We start from the raw sequence: 18,916 nt of genomic DNA, 5'->3' as shown, positions 1-18,916 counted from the left end.
TTAGGGTTAAGTCCTAGGTTAGTTTCAGGTTGGGGTCAGCTGAGTTGGGCATTGATTCAAAAGATGGGTCAAATTTCACAGTATTTGTATAAATTATACCTAAATGCTTATTTTTACTAACCGAAACCCAAGAAATAAGTTAGAAAAAAAATTCATAATATTTTCTAAGAAAATGTTTTTCTTCATATTGAATATATATTATAAAAAAAAAAGTCCTTATATTGTCCCAAATATCAAATGTACTTACTGGCTTTTTAATGCAAATTGAGAATTTTGCCATCTGATCCATAAATAAAATGAACAACTTTGTTGGATTATGTTGCTTATTAGGAAAAAAACTATGGTATTCATTCTCTTTCTTGTATCATTATGTAAGCATGTTATTTATAGTAAATATAATACCTTTTATAGAGCTTTCACTTGAATGATCTCTTATGTGATTTAGACATAATATTCAATATTTTGATGATTTGGACATAATATTAAAAAATTTAAGCTAAATAAAGATCAAGCATATTTTCATAATAATGTCATTAACACTTATTTATGGATCCAACTTGACAAGAAATCGTCTTGGAAACCTGTAATCAAATATATATATTTAATGACACTAAAATTAAATTAGAAGTTGTAAAACGGGTATCAGCTGAAAAAAAGTGAGGGCATTAGGTCCAATTTTGTATTTAAATAAAAAATAATTAAAAATAAACTTGACACACATATATATACTAGTTTCACGGCACGTGCATTGCACGTGTGTATCATATCATATAGTATACGATGTCGTAAAATAGAATTAATATGTCTAAATTAAAGTTTTTATGAATAATTATAACTGAAAGAATATTGGACAAGTGCTTTTAAATTATTAATATAGATTTTCATAGAGTTAATTGTTTTTTGAGACAAAAATGACCAGATCTCATTGGAACATTTTAAAATGCATTCAAAAAATTTAAATATGCTAAAGCAGTATTGTTCTTTACTTTACTCAATTTGGTAAACAAACTTAACCAACAAAACAGAAAAATAATATCTAGATAAAAAAAATGGTCAGCAATAACTTTTCCTCTTGAGGTTATCATTGTAAATGATGGACACCATTTAAGTACAATTATTCTCTTAGATAATAATACTTGAAATTTAATATGTGCATGACACTAAGACCGATTGCCAGAAATATTTTAATATTTTATCTTTAAACGTGATATAATTTTTACAAAATATTATTATTCAATTAATTATATTTGAGTAAGGCTATGATATAGATGTAATTTTACAAAAACAAAAAGTGTACTTATATAATGAATGTAAATACTTTTATAAGTCGAATGTTATAGAGAAAAATAGATTACGTCAATAATTAGTTCTAAAGAAAATTATCATATAGATGTTGTCTTATGAGAGTATCTAGTATCTTATATGTGTTCAATCGTGATATAAAACATTAAACTTTTTCAATTAAAAAATTAAAAGATCAATAAAATCTAAAGTATTATTTATAGAATATTTAATTTGATTTAAGATCATTTTATGATTAATCACTATTTTCTTATCATTTTTATATAGCTAAAAAAGAGTGTATCTTGTGACATAACATTTTCTTAAATCAAAATGATCACAAAATAACAGAAATTCATACTTAAAAAAAATCATACTCAACATAAATATATAAAAGTAAAAATATGTGGATCAATTCATAGCCAATGAAGAAGGAAGGCTAAAATATATGTTCATGATATATTCACGCTAGTGTTTCATTTGATTGAAATCTCTTGCCACCAACAATTTACTTTCTCCGTTCATTTTTACTTACATATCTTTTAAAAAATAATTATTATCATGGTTATATTATCATATTATAAGTAAAAGTGAAAATTCATTTTTGAAAATAATTATTATCATGGTTATGTTATCATCAACACTACTAATTCAATGAACTACGTTGATGCCCGATGTTTTAGCAAAATTAGGAAGAAACTCCTTCATTTGATGTTTAAAGAATAAGAAACGGAAATACAAAGAAGAAATATCCTGCCCCAATCATGTGTCTTATTTGTATTTGTTTATTATTAATGTCTCTCCCACATCTTTATATATTTATTTTATTAGAAAAAATAATCAACAATGCGTGTATTTAAATTCTCTCTCGAATGAAAACGCAAAAGAAATTATTCAAGAATAAAAATAAGAAAAATATATGAAAATTCCCATGCACTATATATATAAGATTTCTATGTGAAGCAAAGTTCATAGATAATTGCATATTTCTTTGTACTCTTCTTTTCTTCTTTAATAGAAAGTCAATACCTAAATTCCAATGCTAAGAACTTCGGCAAAACATATCAATGAATTGGGGATGAATCATTTATGAAAATTTTAAATGATCTCAAATTGTCATAGAAAAGAGATCCCCAAGAAATTATAAGGAGTGAATGATTGTGATTTATGACCGAAGAAACATGAAGGTAGAAATATTGTTGTGACTATTCGTTGGAAATGAGTCTTTTTTAATGAATAAAATATTATGATTAACTAAAGAGTATTAATGTTCAAAATGATATAAATAATTTTGATGTATGTATATGTGATGAAAATCGTCAGAGGAAAATATGAGTGTGAATTGATAAATGATTTGCTACAATTTGTTCACCAACTCTTTCTTATAAGGTACCTCATATTTTGTTGGGTTTCGAACTTAATCAACTATTGCAAAGAACATATGAGATTTTTTAAGAAGAAGAAGAGTATAACACTCAAAAAAATTGTAGTTTAAAAGTGAGAGGAAACCCCTCTATTTATAGCTAACAAATAGTAGTATGAATATATTGTGATTGTGCCTTATTCGATAAGTTACAATCCTTCAAAAAAGTCCATGCTAATCGGAAAAGACATAACCCTTTGAAAGTCACAACTCATCGGATAAGGCACAACCCTTTGGTAAAGTCACATCCCTTTGAAAAAATCATAATCCTTTGAAAAAGTCACAATTCATCGGAAATGTCACAACTCATCGCAAAGGTCACAATCCATTAATGTGAAAAGGTATCAACTTTTAATATAACATAATTGAGTATTTTTAATTGGGGGTATTATAGTAATTCAACATTCATGTTTGGGAGTTCATGATTTTAAGGTAGTATAGATAGATAGATAAAAGCTTGAGATCTCGAAACAAGAATAATTGTGACAAAAGGAAGTCGTGATCTCAATTCTCAACATGAAGAAAATACTAGGCAATAGCATAATTGGAGTCACAACCGAAGAAATTGTGATCGCACTATCGGATAGAAAAATTAGACAACATATCTCAACCTTAAAGACTATATTTGCAAAATTAGTTAAGTAGACCAAACATTATATTTCAATATAACGGTGGAGCTCAAAAACTATAATAACATCACTATAGAATTAAAACATATATGATCTTTACATAATAATCCAAATCAAAGTGTTAATCTTTATATAATAAAATTCGAAAATGAGAATTTGTAAAAAAGAAAATTGTTATGAAAACTCGTTTTTGCTACGATTTTTATGAATTCTTTAATCAAATCACTAACTATAAACCGCGACTCAACCTTCAATATACACGAAGTAAGATTTTCTAACTCTTTCTGGAGACCTTACAATTTCATGCTCATTAAAGGAACATCTTTTCATCCTTCCCTCGTAGTACTAATTCATTATAACGACTTATTATCATTTTCAAAAAAACCCTAACTTTTGTAAAAAAATAATTTTCGAAAAACTTCACATATCATGTTTTTCATCATATTAATTACCCAAGTTCCAAAAATTCCAATTTGCATACCAGTTTTCTGTTGGATGAGGAAATCCCGTGATTGACTCTTGGTTGCTTGCTCTGAAAACGACGTTACGCTACCGACCCTGGCCACCCTATAACGACACCGTTTAACCCCACCCCACCCCCACCTAAGCATTAGCTGGCATCACCCCTCACACTTTGCTGCTTACTCAAAACGCATTACTCCTCCTTACAGTACTACTGCTACTACTTACCACTTTTTTTTTTGTTTTTTTGGATAGATTATAGAAATTCACACTTGGGGTTCTAAGATTGTTCGAGATGAGAATTGGGTTGACTTCAATTTTGAATTTTAGTTGACTTATTGATAGATCGATCTGTTTCAACCAAACAGGAAAAACCGAAGGTTGGTTTGCTTTCTTGTTGTTTTGTTGTTTTGGCATTTGATTTTAAAGTTGATGTGCAATTCAGACAACTGGGTTATCTTTTTGGGTTTAATTTAAGTTTAGTACATTCAACAATGGCGAACCCCAATTGTGGAATTACACTGGGTATGCTGTTGTTGTTGTAAATTCAACAATGTTGGTTAATTGGTGATCTAAAGATCTGCATTGTTGTTGGGATTTGTTGTTTCTTCTGCTGGTTTTAGATTTTGTTTGCAATTAGTTAGTGTTTTAGTAAAAAGTTTTGTAAATTGAAGTGGGTTCTTCTGATTTTTGTCTTATGGAATTGGAATTTATATGTGTATTGTAGTAAAGTTTGGAACTTTGGGTTAGATAGTTAATTTATGGATAGCCCTTGTTGAAAAATGTATGACATTGTGGATATCTCTTTAAAACATTCCTTAGGGGATTGCTGAAGTTAGACTGAAGAATTAAACATTTCATGCCGTAGGAGAGTGTTTTGCGGTGTTAGGAAACTGGCCTTCTATCCCGGTGAACAATGTTCCATGGAAAACTGGTTTTCGGATATATCTTTTGGTTTAATTGAGTTCAGTAAATTCAACAATGTTTGCTAATTGGCGATCTAAAGATCTGCATTGTTGTTGGGCTTAGTTGTTCTTCTGGTGGTTTTACTTTTAGTTCGCAATTAAGCAATGTTTTGGTAAATTGAAGTGGGTTCTTCTTATTTTCGGTTTATTATTGCCCTAAATTGGGGAAATGAAAGTTACATGTCATGTGTTGTAGAGTTCAGCTTGGATAGCAGGAAAGTTTGGAACTTTGGGTTAGATAGTTAATTTTATAGTTAGCCCTTCTTGAGAAATGTATGGCATTGTGGATATCTGTTGAAAAATGCCTTAAAGGATTGCTGAAGTTAGACCATAGAATTAGACATTCCATGCCCTAGGAAAGTGCTTTGTTATGCTTCGAGACTGGCCTTCTGTACGTTGAACAATATTCCATGGAAAACCGGTTTTGTTTATCTTTTTTGGTTTAATAGAGTTCAGTAAATTCAACAATATTTGCTAATTGGTGATTTAAATATCTGCATTGTTGTTTCTTCTGCTGGTTTTACTTTTAGTTTGTAATTAATCAATATTTTGGTAAAAAGTTCTATAAATTGAAGTGGGTTCTTCTTATTGCAGTTTATGATTGCCCTAAATTTTGGAAATGAAAGTTACATGTCATGTGTTGTGGAGTTCAGCAGATAGTAAAGTTTGGAACTTTAGATAAGATAGCTCTTGTTGAGAAATGTATGGCATTGTGGATATCTGTTTAAAACATTCCGTAAGGGATTGCTGAAGTTAGACCAAAGAATTAGACGTTCCATGCCTTAGGAAAGTGCTTTGTCGTGCTAGGAGATTGTATCCCGGTGGACAATGTTCCATGGAAAACTGATTTCGGTTATCTTTTTTGGTTATGGGAGTTGTAAATTCAACAATGTTCACTTTTATTCCCTGTGATTTTGTCTGCATCGTCTTGATGCCTTTTAATGTAATTCTCTTGCTTCATCAAAAAAAAATTAACAATGTTCGACAAAGTTCTGCATTGTTGTTGGGCTTAGTTGTTTCTTCTGCTGGCTTTACTTTTAGCTTGCAAATAATCAATATTTTGTAAAGAGTTCTGTAAATTGAAGTGGGTTCTTCTTATTTTTGGTTTATGATTGCCCTAAATTTGGGAAATGAAAGTTACATGTTCAGCTAGGATAGTAGTAAAGTTTGGAACTTTGGGCTAGATAGTAATTTATAGATAGTCCTTGTTGAGAAATGTACGGCTTGTGGAAATCTGTTGAAACATTCCCCAAGGGACTGCCGAAGATATGAGATTTAATGTACATTACTCACCTGATATGTGCTTGAAATTGGTATAATATATCAGGGAAATGTTATAGTTGTATTGACACAACATGCTGTGTTCCACTACTAATTGAAAAGATGATACTATGAAACCTTTGGTCACAATGTTGGTGAGTAGTCACTTCAAAGGATGTTTATGATTTTTCTGATCATAATTTGGTTTATAGATAGCACCATTTTATTGATCTGTTCTCTACTGATAACCATCTTTGAAAGTTACTCTACTGATACTGTCGTTGTGGCTGTTGATTTTGTGCATTGTATTCATACTGTTACCTGTTTTCACCTCTTGGATAAGCTAAATAATCGCAGGTTTGCCTCTGAGTTGAGAACTAAATAACGTCATCCCTCTATTTCAGTTACTTAAGCAGTCCATTTTACACAGCTCCTATCATAAAAAAAATTAATACTTGTAGTTATCACGTACTATTTCTTCTGGACTGGTGGTTGAGGTTTTCCCAGTTCACAAAATAATTAAATTCGTGAAATTTTCCTGTTTCAGGTGCAAGTGGGTAAAGCCAAAGCTAGTATAGCATGGGTGTCTCAGGCAAATGGATTAGAGCACTGGTCGGCTTAAAGAAGTCAGAAAAGTCTCATTCTTCAGAAAAAGAGGAAAATGTGGGTAACATTTTCTTTTTGTTGTTATTTCTTTCCTGGGTATGTCTTTGATGGCTGAAACTGTTGGATTTCGTTGAGTATCTTAATCAATGCTTCTACATCTTCAGCAAACTACTTGTATATTCTTTGGTGTCATCTCTACATCATAAAGAGACAGGCTTATTCTCGAGTAATATCACTTTCTCAAAAGAAGTTAGCTTTCGTCTTTGCACTTCAGTCCTCTGGAATCTGAAGTGACTGATGTTGAATATGTTCTCAATTGGCTATCTCATCTCTTCGCCAATTGACATGTATCAAACACAATTTTTTTGCTTTGTAGATGCTTACATTATGATTGGATCTATTGATTAATTTTGAAAGGTTTTTCAGTCTGTTTGTTTATGAAACAATATGTAACTTATTTCGGGATCATCCATGCCTGTTTATTTCAAGGCAATGCAATCCTTAATCGGAACTTGTTTTATACTGTAACAGAAATCTGGAGGGACTGGGAAGTTTTGGCACCGGAGAAAACACTCTGTTGAGATCGATTCCAACCTACTTCAAAAGGAGCTAACTTATAATGATGCTGGTGCTGGATCAATTGAAGATATAAGCAGCACATCAGTTCCAGTTGCTTCCAGCTCCCCTTCAAGTTCACATCAATTGCATCATGCCCCTCTAGTTAAGCAAAATATGAGAGAGGAGTTGGCAGCTATACGCATCCAAACAGCTTTCAGGGGATTTCTGGTACTGAATTAGCTGTCAGCTTGTAAATTTAGCTAACTGAAATATATGCGATGCCCGCTTAGTTGTGCTTTTGGTCCTGGTACACTTCTTTTTGTAGAATGTCAATGGGTCGAGCACTTACCACGGCTTAATTGAACTACTTGAGGTCTATCTGGAACTCTCTAGAACGTTTCAAGATGATATTTAGGGTTTATAATCAGATGCCTTTTGCCATAGTTATTTTGGAAAGCAAAACAAAATTCATTATTGATGAAGTAGAGAAAGTACAAAAGACGGTCTTCTGTTAAAGTTATCCTTGTGAGTTTTCGTGGCGTAATTTCTAGCGCATATCCTGAGTATATAAGAAAGAGATTTCTCAGTACTACAGAAAATACATTTTGCTAAAGTCACTCAAATCATAGTAAACTCCTTGAGCCGAGGGTCTATCGGAAACAATCTCTCTACTTCACACAAGGTACGGGTAAGGTCTACGTACACCTCACCTTTCCTGACCCCACTTGTGGCCTGTGGAATCACATTGGGCATGTTGTTGTTGTTGTTAACTCAAGTCTAAATTTAGCCATCATGTCTTGGTACTCCCTAGTTTCAATAGTTTGCTTATATATAATGACAGGATCGGAATAAAACATAATTCTTTCAGCTAATTATTTTAGGTGTTATATGCACATTTTTTAAACATGGATATGATGTCAATGTATATATGCAATAAAACATAATTCTTTCAGCTATTATTGACCATCTTAGAAACAGATTTCTTCTACCACTAACCACTACATAGGATAGGATAGTGCAGCCTAAATAGACATGAGATATGAACTTTCAAGAATTTGAGTAATTGACATCCTTAATGACTGTAACACAATCTTTTGGGTAAGAGCTTACTTACTTTTGATCTCTTTCTGCCAATGGGAAATGTCGTCATGTGTGGAAAGTTGTATGACTATTCCTCTATTACAGAAATTTCGTGGGACCAAAACTTGTCAAAAAAGAAGTTATTCTGGGATCAAATTACTAAATACAAGTCCACCCCTTGCCCAATCAAACAAATGGAAATCAATAATCTACATGGTCTACTGGATAGACAACAGATGGTTTTTATCAAGGGGAGACAGATTATGGATGTTGTATTGATAGCAAATGAATGTATAGAGTCAAGACATAGAAGATGCAAACCTTGGATTGTTTGCAAACGAGATATTGAAAGAGTATATGACCACCTAACTAGAATTTCCTCATCTAGATGCTTGGTAGAATGGGATTTGGAAGCAAGTGGAATAGTTGGATTAAATACTGCATTAGTTCTGTGAAATTCTCTATCCTAATCAAGGAGATCCCCTATCCCCATTTCTATTCATTATTACTATGGAAGGTATGAGAAATTTAATTAAGTAGGTGACTTAAGCAACATGGAGATCACACATCTTTAGTATACAAGGAGATCAACATGGATCACACATCTTAGGGTTGCGTATTGGTTTGGTTTGGTTTTGAAGTTTATTGGTTCTATTTATTGATTATTAGTTTGTAAACATACTAAACCATTATAGAATCGTTAAGATAGTGGTTTATCGGTTTGGTTATCGATTTAACTGTTAGGATTTCACACGAAATTTTTTTCTTCAATTAAAATCACTTAGAAACAAAGTGATAAACCAAATAAACCATGCACATGAGTTAGTTGATTGCATCTTGCTCAAAAACAAACATTACCTTATAGAATAACTAATAGTTCGAAACAGTGAGAAATAAAAGTATGAACTAAACCCTAAGTAGATGACTTTATCTATCAAAGGGTATTATTGTAATTTATAAATTTTCTATCGGCTTTTCGGTTAACCCATTAATAGGACAACTAAGTAGATGACTTTATATATCAAAGGGTATTATTATAATTTATAAATTTACTATCGGCTTATCCGTTAACTCATTAATAGGACAATTAAACTAATAACCCATTACCAATAAGCCAATTGCATTTCTTTGGTTTGGGTATTAGTTTTTGTTTGATTTTGAATAACCCTGTTTAAAATGGTATTATTAATTTACTTTAATTACTTAAGGATTTACTTGGAAATTACTGATGGTGTAGAAAAAGGATACACTAACAATGCACCGAACTTAAACTCTAATTTGCAATCAATTCAAAATATTATATATTAGGGAATTTTATTAAATTACAAGTTTGTCTAATTGTGAAATCTGTTTTTGAAAGGTACAAAAAGCGAAACATTGACGGTAGCCTCAAATATTTGAAAGAAGTTATTGGCTACGAAAGAAAACATGAATGCTTGTCATATATAATTCCATATTGAAATTAAGTTTGACCCAAAACAAAAATTTTGATACTATGCTGATGTCAAGATATTTTGACAAACGTGAATCCTCTTTTAACCTAAAGTTGTAACCATCACAATCTTTTGTTTCTAAAAGAAATTGAATTTGAGGGTCAATAAGATAGGAAAAAAACAATTCTTCCAAAACCATATAAAAGAATTTAAAACAAAAGTAATGACAAACTAAACCAAGAAAAAATTACCAAATGCTATAGAATGACATAAATATAGCTTAAAGAACTCACATGTTGAGACCCTTAGGGGTGGCCCAGTGGTTTGGGCTTGAGACTTCCATGTTGGAGGTCTCAAGTTCGAAATCCCTTGCCAGCGAAAGCAAGGGATTTGCCTTCTGGGTCGAGCTCGTCGCACCGGGCTTGCCTAGTGTGGGTTACCTCTCCTATGTGGTTTGCGAGCTATTGCATAGGAGTGGGGGTTTTACCCTATGCGCATCCAAAGGGTAGCGGCTGCAGGTTTCCCTTGTCATAAAAGAAAAAAAGAACTCACATGTTGAGGAGCAATTGATGTCCACGGAGAATAAAAAATTGGGATATTAATGGACGTTTTAATCCCTCTATAATAGGGATACTAAATACTACTAAAAAAATTCCTACTTATTCTGTTGTTCTTATTTCCTTTTGTACGTATGCCAATTTGACTTCTTCTTTAATAGGGATATTGAATAGTACTCCCTCTGTCCCAACTTATATGAGTAAGTTTGACTTGACACAGAGTTTTAAGAAAGAAAGAAAGACTTTTGAAACTTGTGGTCTAAAATAAGTCATAAATGTTTGTGTGGCTATAAATCATTTCATTAGGGTAAAATGGACATTGTAAAGTTAATTTTTTACTAAATATAGAAATATATCTTCTTTTTGGGACTGACTAAAAAGGAAAGTGAGTCATATAGATTGGGACAGATGGAGTAATAAGTTTCCTACTTGTTCTCGCATTAATTCTTTTTCTTTTTTTAACCTATGACAGCTTTGTTCCTATTAACCTACTTGTTCTTCTCTTTCCTTTTTGTCATGCCCACTTCTGTGTTTACTAAAAAAGCTTTATTTGTATTTACTATTTTATCCAACTTAGAATACACTTACGAAGGGTAAAAAAGGCGAACAACATTTCTCTAAGGACCTTTGTGTTTTTGATATAATGTTGATGTTGATATAGATTACACCTATCTTTAGTTTATGACCCACAAAATTCACAAGTTTTCTTTATTTTCTTAAATATTGTGCCGAGTCTAAATTGAAATGGAGGGAGTAGAATTTACTTTTGAAGGAAATATGGGGAAAAATGGTTACAATATCAGCAGATGAGTTATAGAGAATGGGTGTATGGTTGCAACATTTTGGCAGGAAAACCTGCATAACTCCAGTTTCCAATTTGGTAGCTGACTCATAGATTAAGCTTTTGGATATGAACAAACCTTCTGACCCCAATATTGGAATAATATGTTAACCACTGTGTTTTTGGTTTCTTATGAATCTTATCAGTTGATGAGTAGAAACATACTAAGAGAATTGAAGAGATAATTGTTAACTAGAAAAAGCAACAGCCGTTAAATCTTATTTGTTGATATCTTGGCACTGGTCAGGCAAGGCGAGCTTTTCGGGCTTTAAAAGGATTGGTGAGACTACAAGCCCTTGTCAGGGGTCATGCGGTGAGAAAGCAAGCTGCAATTACCCTCCGTTGCATGCAAGCTTTGGTGAGAGTTCAGGCACGTGTCCGAGCAAGACGTGTTCGCATGTCACTGGAAAGTCAAACTGAACAGCAGAAACTTGAACAACAATTAGAACATGATGCTCGCGTACGAGAAATCGAAGTAAGTAACTTCTAAATTGTTATTACTTTAAATACCCTTTTGACATTTCCATAGTGGCCATTACTTGTGTCAATGGCATTTATCACTAGGTTATAATATTACTAAGTGGTTAATCTTACCTTTTTCCAATGCGAAGTCTCTTAATAGTGGCATCAGCTGCCAATTTGCTTTGGGTTTCTGAATTATTTGCCACAGATTTTGCTTATGGTGGATATCGTTCAACAATATATGATATAGCACTGAATCATGTGAAACTTTCCTATTAGGTTCTACATGGATGTCCCAGAAGGACTGATCGGCACCTCATCATTTTAATGTTGTTGCCAAGAAATTAGGTTATATTGTGGTTCTTGGTTGTTCTTGTCATCAGTTTCATAATTTATGTTTGATTTTTCCACTTTAAAGGGTGATTCAAGTTGTAGTCATAGTAATTCTCGTTTTCTCTTTCTGACATGAGCTTTCGTGCCAAAATGTGAAAAAAAGTTTCAAGTGTAAAACTATGCATTGCCTGGTGGAACTTATGTGGGTAGGCCCACACTGTTTACATTAACATGCTTCTCACCTTTTTGCTGCTGAATTTTCTAACAGGAGGGCTGGTGTGACAGTATTGGATCTGTTGAGCAAATTCAAGAAAAGTTGCTAAAGAGACAAGAGGCAGCTGCTAAGCGTGAAAGAGCAATGGCCTATGCTTTAGCTCACCAGGTAAGCATCTCATCATCCTTCTCGATGATGCTTGTTCTGTTTCCATTACTGTATCAGTTTTTTAACTGATATCTTGAAGGCAATACTTCAGATTAGATAGATATAATTGAGAATCTGTAAGAGAAGCAGCTGCCTATGTAATCTTTATATCGATATTTTGAAATATGATCTGTGTAGTTTGATATATGATTTTGAATCCTGATTCATTAAAAAATCTGTGATGTTGATTCTTGATTGAACATTAGAGGAGCTGAGGAGCAGGAGGTCATTTCTGACTTGAAGATGTTGCCACAGACACAAGGTTCCTTTCCCAGTTTGCAAGTGAGAAACAAGCTATGAAAGTCCTCTGTGTAGGAAGGAGACGGTTGGGTGGTGCTTTTTAAAGCTGGAAAGATGGAATGAACAGTTAGGACTTAGGGTGTTTTGAAGCTAGAACTTTAGAAGGCGTCATTGCTGTTGTTCTGGTGCACATGTGGTGTTTAAATATTTTCAGAACGATACTAAGACATGTGGAAGGTTCATAAATGTGTTATTTGCCTGCATGCCATGTCCGTGGATGAGGGTGTTCGTGGGGGGGGGGGGGGGGGGGGAATCTTTTGGTGGTGGATGATGGTTGGCATACTAAGTTTAGATACGTCCACAGTTTTGGAGACAAGTTTTCCCGGAAGGGAAAATGATAAAGAAAGTAGGGGAGATGTGAGAGGGAATAAAGAGAGGAATTGAGAGAGGCAGAATAGGAGGGGAAAGAGATCCACAGCCAGCATGACTTTCTTGGGAGCTCAAGCCTCAGGGGTTGAGCTATGGGATCCGTTATCACCCATACCTTTTATTTCGTTAACGGAATGTTGAGTAAGATGATGAATAGGCGATGGCAGGAGGCTACTTGAGGGGCTTCAAGCCTTCAACACATCGGTGGAGGGACGACACTACATGAGGAACAAGCATCTCCTATTTGCTGGCAATATTTTAGTATTTTGTGATGCTAATGTGACCTGCCTTATCCACTTGAGACACAATTAACTGTTGGCTCCAGATGGTGGTGGAGTTCAAGATCAACTTCTGAAAATGTCTGATCCTATCACCAGGAGAGGTGGATGACATTTAGCACAATTGTTTAATTGCACAGCGGTGCTTTACCTACTGGCTACTACATATTTGGGCCTGTTATTAGGTGCTTGAAGTATACATCAAGCTTTATGCTATGTTGCTTGGACTCTTCAAAAATGCCAACGGGTGCGTGTCGGATTCACCAAAAGTAGTGTATTTTTGGAGAATCCGAGACGGGTGTGGCATCAAAAGTGAAGAGTCCGCGCAACTAAGGCTTTATGGAACCTTCTCATTAAATGAATTGAGAAGAAATTATTAGGGTGGCAAAAAAGATACTTGTCAGATGAACAATAGATAAAAGGATGCAGGAGTTTGCAGTGAAGATGGATGAATCACTCTCATTCAAATTGTATTACCATATGCTATTGATCAGAGAGGAGCTGGGTTTTCCACACTTATGAATTATGAGAGGGAGGGTTAGGGTGCATGAAAGAAGAGGTATGGGGCCTGGTGGCGCAGATGGTTGGTTGTTATTGGAAATCTTGCCAGAAGGGGATCCACGTCTTATGACATTTGAATTGTAAACTTTACCATGGTTAGGGATGCGAGTGGGTCCAGGTTATGATAGACGTGGAACTAATTAAAACTCGTCAATGCTTTTGGAAAGATCTTGAAATTTGCTTATAAATAGTACTATCCAACAATTAAAAGTCATAAAATTAAGGAATACACCACATGTTTGTATGGGTTTATTCCTATTTAGGTGTTCGTTCCTTCATGAGATTTATTTATAACTGCTTTTACATTCAAGAATATGACCAAAAGGTGTTTTTAACTAATAGGTCATATACATGCATCAATGATGGTTTAAGTACTAGTATACCAGCTGAGATTTTCCTCAATGCTGGTGCAATTTGGTAAGGCTAAAATGTATCTGAATCTAAATAATGCATAGCATTTGTATCAGCAGTACTAGTAGAGAAAAAACTCAGAACCCTTTTATATAAACAAACAACAAACATACCCAGTGTTATCCCACAAGTGGGGTCTGGGGAGGGTAAGATGCACACAAACCTTATCCCTACCCCTACCTACGTGGGGTAGGGATTGATGTTTCCGATAGACCCTCTTATATGTAGCTCATATTGGTAATTGTTGGCTCCTCTTTATTTCCTTTGCTATATGCTACTTGGGTCTTTTCTCTTCATTTTTTTGTTATATGCTATGTGTGTATTCAAGGACACATGGTGCCTCTAGTTAGAATTCAGGAACAACTATAGAAGAATAAAAATAGCTGCCAATACTGTGGTGTCATTTTATGATACTGGTTAGGCAGGACATGGTGAGCTTTTAGCTTACGGAGGATATGACCCTAGATAGGAGGGTGTGGAGGTAGAAAATTTGGGTAGAAGGCTAGTAGTAAATAGTTTCGCATCTTGTCTCTCCTGATAGTAGTATTTGTATTATTTCGGACTTTCGGTATTTATTATTGTTTTTCTATTTCCATATTTTTCATTCTTAGTTTTCTATTACTAGTCTCTTATGCCTCTATTTTCTTACTAGCCTACTGTCGTTACTGCTTTTGTCTTCATAAATGTTGTGTTTTTGCTTTCCTTAAGCCAAGGGTCTATCGGAAACAGCCTCTATACCTGCCAAGGTAGGGGTAAGGTCTGTGACACTACCCTCCTAAGATCCCACACTATTTTGGGTAAGTTGGTGTGGGTGCTGTTTGTTGGTTTGGCAAGGTTCCATACTTTCATTTCAAGGCACCTTTTCTTTTTTCTTTATTAAACTCTTGTTTGGTGCTGCAGTGGCAGGCAGGATCCAGGCAGCAATCTACACTTTCTGGGTTTGAACCAGATAAAAGCAGCTGGGGTTGGAACTGGTTAGAGAGATGGATGGCAGTACGCCCATGGGAAAATCGTTTTCTAGACCTTAATGTGAGAGATGGGGTTATGCCTAATGAAAATGAATCAGCTGATCCCATAAACGGGATAAAGAACCAGGTTAAATTTGCTGGGAAAAAACCAACAACTGCAACTCTTGCCAATGATAGAGTGGGTCCATCTCATTCAAGCAGTAACTCAAAATCAAATGAAAAGGCAGCAGCATCGCTCTCTGATGGCTGCAGTTCTTCCCCAAATGTGTCAGCAAGCACACAAGAAACACCTGCAGCATTAGTTAACAAACCTAAGTCCAAACCAAATCTTGAAGATTTAGTTGAGGAAGCTAGTTCAAAACCCGCCCTTGGTCCTAGATCACACAGCAATCCTAAGGAGAGATCCACTCCCTCTGATAAACAAGGAAAACAGAGATTGTCTCTGCCTGGTAGCGGTAAGTCAACTCTCTCTCTCTCGTTTAATGATATTGTCTTGTGTAAGACGCTGGAAATGCTACACAATATAGACCCTCTTTGTTTTGCCCACTTCTTCTGGTTTGGCATAAAGACGAAATATTGTTGATTGAAATTACTGTCTCCTCTAGATATAAATACCCCTAGTCAATAAGCAAAAGTAGCACTGTAACTTGTTAAATATTTCTTGGCAAAGCCCTCACACAGGTAATCAATTTCGGAATGCTATACTGAAGGAAAATTATTTATAAATATTTCAACTTATTTTTCACTTTTATTTTATGCAAGTATGATGATGATGTGAAATTTAGATTAAATGAAGAATTAAGGATTCATATAGCCGACTGTCGACCCCAACATGTTTGGGACTGAGGCATAGTTGTTGTCGCTATGCCGAAGGAATAGGCATGAACAGATTTATAATATATGTATGTCTTTTCAGACAAATATGGTAGTGAGAGTGATAATGCACATTCTGTAACCACACTGGTGTTCAAGTATTCCTGCAACTAGTGCCGTATGCACTAATTTTTATGACATCTTTTTGCCAGGTCTTGCACCTCAAACAGCCAGACAACCAAGCAGAACCATCAAAAGGACATCTAGTGCGCAGAAGCTTTTGAAGGAGAAGTCCAAATTAAACGAAACTGATACTAAGTCTACAGCAACTGTTTCACAACAGGCTGCTGATTAGTTTTTAGGTACTCGTTGAAGATTCCGATCTCAGATCCAAGTGTCACCCTTGCTTGTAAATACAGGGAACCTTCTTAAAGGGGAGCGATGGTATGTTCTTCTAGAGATGTGTCCACGGCAGAGTTAAAGGAGAAGCTTGCTGCCATCTCCTGAATAACGTCTTCGCATTTGTTTCAATTCTTGTCATAATTCGTGTAATTTATATAATAGCGTTGTTTTCTCTACCCCTCCCTCCCAGTGTAAAAAAGGATGGATTTGCTTTTGTGCCACTTTTCTTGAGCTGAAACTGGGGAATTTGGTGAGTTTGATTGCCAATTTCTTTGTTGTATTGTACAAGATCTGAATGTAGGATTCATTCATTAATCTAGAGATTGTAGACCATATTGTGCTCTTCACTGTTATGTATTCTACTTTGATATGTACAAGATCTCAGTTTGGCCCCAGGGAACCTTTGCACGTCTCCATTTGGGGGGTTATGCCCCATAGAATCTGTCTACCTAAGATCGTCCCTTGGCTAGTAGGTCCTGACACAAGGTTAGAATTCTAACCCTTCCAGAGTGGTATCTCTATCTGGATTGAGGAAACCTTTGGACACCTCCGTTACCTTTTGGGAGACTTAACACAAGGTTAGAGGACACCTTCGTATTTTTTTTCATTTTGTATCTGATATTTGTATTGGAGATCGATTAAAATTCAGATTCGCGCTAGGAAGTCTCACATTGGGGCTATAACATTTCCTAACAAAAACGACTTTGTACTCGAGGAAATTCGAACCCAAAACTTCTAATTAAGATGGAGAAGTATTTACCACTCTATCACGATCCTTATCAATATGTTTCGTGTTACTATATACATGAACGTAGCACATGAAGGCAAACATAATAAATGTTGCGTTATGTTTAGTCCAAGAAAACAAACACAACAAATGTTTTGCACATCTAGGAAGTTACTTATTATATGTTATTTAGCATATTGCCAAATCTACTTCACGAGCTTGTCATGTTCATTATTTTAAGCTTTACGCATTCGCATATTTTCAACAAGATTTTTTTCTATTTTTATAGATTTGGAACTTGAATTTTTTATTTATTAAAAATAGAAAAATATCAATCATCTCAAGAAAATTCATACTAATTCTTATATGTGTAGTTGGTTTAAGAAGTTATTGATATTATCATTTCATAATTACTCATTATAATATATATATTTATTTTATTTTTAAATTATAAGTCTTCTATCTTGATGAGATTTATTTATATATGTTCTTTAAAAGTCTGATAGTGAAAAAATATTCTTTAGATCGGTGATATAACAAAGTTTACCTTTGAAAGAGTTCTAATTTGTTGGGCGATCTGATAGCGATAGAATATTTTACATCGATGATATAACTAAAAAAGAATTAAAATAGAGTTTAATTAGCGTATATAAAAAAAATACATACACCCAATATTTACATCAGACTAACATATGCAAGATTGAGAACTCAATAGCACTATTCTTGAACAACTTGAAGCAAGTATTTTATTCACACTATTACGTATGTATTTGGACGTACATTTTAACACTTTAGCATATTCTTTAAAAAAAATTCTCTCAATAAATCACTTAACAATAAGAAGATTAATTGGGTTGGTATAAATATCTGGTACTAGTAAGTTCTAAGTCAAAACAATTAGTAATGAGTCTTCTATTCTCACTATTACGTATGTAAATGGGTTGACGATAATGAGTTCAATAAATAATAAAAATAATGTAGTTTCTACGATAAAAATACACATTTTAATTAATTAAATATTAAATATACAAAATCATTTATCACATGAAACAAAAAAAAAAAATTGTCAATAACTTATGGACCAAAAATGCTACTATTATTTCAAAGCATAATAATAACAATATATTCAGTTTATAATTTAGAAATGATAAAAATACACAAATTTTACATATCTATCTTTATAGAATAAAAAATTATTTATGGATAATTATCTCAAATCATAAAAACAAGAAAATCAATATTGGGTCCTATAAATTATTAATTTCACTTATTAGTATTATTATTGAGTAGTTTCTTTTTAAAAAAATTTAGTAATCATTATTGACCAAATTTTTTTTAACCTAATTTGAATGACAATTGTACTAATGTGTAGGACCAAATTGAATTAAATGTCTTTGATTCGTCGATGTACTACGTGAGACATGAGGATTATTGAAGAAAAATCATTATTTAAATAATTGTAACACATTTAATGCACTCATGTTATACATTTATATCATATTAAACAATTGTAACACATAATAATCTCATAGCGCATCATTATTATTGAAGACCTGAGAAGCAATCCTTAAACTCATGTTCTTCCTTAATAGGGCGTAAGGTGTTTTGTTATCCCTTTTCTTGTTGTTACATACGTAATGTCAAATTAATTCTTCCTAAAACCCCTATTCTTAGCATGACGAATATTGAATAAAGGGACGACTGAGGGGGTACTGATTGAGGGAAGCATAAAGGAAGACATGTTCGATAATCGGACTATTCTGAATTTGCGTCATG

At 33.8% G+C, this 18,916-nt stretch overlaps 1 protein-coding gene across 1 annotated transcript; it reads left to right on the top strand.

Moving 5' to 3' along the window:
* Positions 1-3,992: 3,992 nt before the first annotated feature.
* Positions 3,993-16,760, top strand: LOC125832980 (protein IQ-DOMAIN 5). The gene is made up of 7 exons (XM_049512146.1): positions 3,993-4,175; positions 6,568-6,683; positions 7,158-7,412; positions 11,343-11,570; positions 12,159-12,272; positions 15,131-15,653; positions 16,224-16,760. Exons 2-7 carry the CDS (start codon positions 6,600-6,602, stop codon positions 16,364-16,366), a joined length of 1,347 nt encoding a protein of 448 aa, XP_049368103.1. The 5' UTR covers positions 3,993-4,175; positions 6,568-6,599; the 3' UTR covers positions 16,367-16,760.
* Positions 16,761-18,916: the final 2,156 nt, after the last annotated feature.

Source organism: Solanum verrucosum, unplaced genomic scaffold, assembly GCF_900185275.1.
Source record: "Solanum verrucosum unplaced genomic scaffold, falcon-dt-bn FXZP01000016.1, whole genome shotgun sequence".
NCBI classification, from domain to species: Eukaryota; Viridiplantae; Streptophyta; class Magnoliopsida; order Solanales; family Solanaceae; genus Solanum; species Solanum verrucosum.
This window is presented reverse-complemented; position numbering and strand designations above follow the sequence as displayed.

Excerpts from the sequence above, each read along its gene's own strand:
- LOC125832980 (XM_049512146.1), top strand. The coding sequence starts at position 6,600 with ATGGGTGTCTCAGGCAAATGGATTAGAGCACTGGTCGGCTTAAAGAAG. Across the intron at positions 7,413-11,342 it reads CAGCTTTCAGGGGATTTCTG|GCAAGGCGAGCTTTTCGGGC; the intron begins GTACTGAATTAG and ends GGCACTGGTCAG. Across the intron at positions 12,273-15,130 it reads CCTATGCTTTAGCTCACCAG|TGGCAGGCAGGATCCAGGCA; the intron begins GTAAGCATCTCA and ends TTGGTGCTGCAG.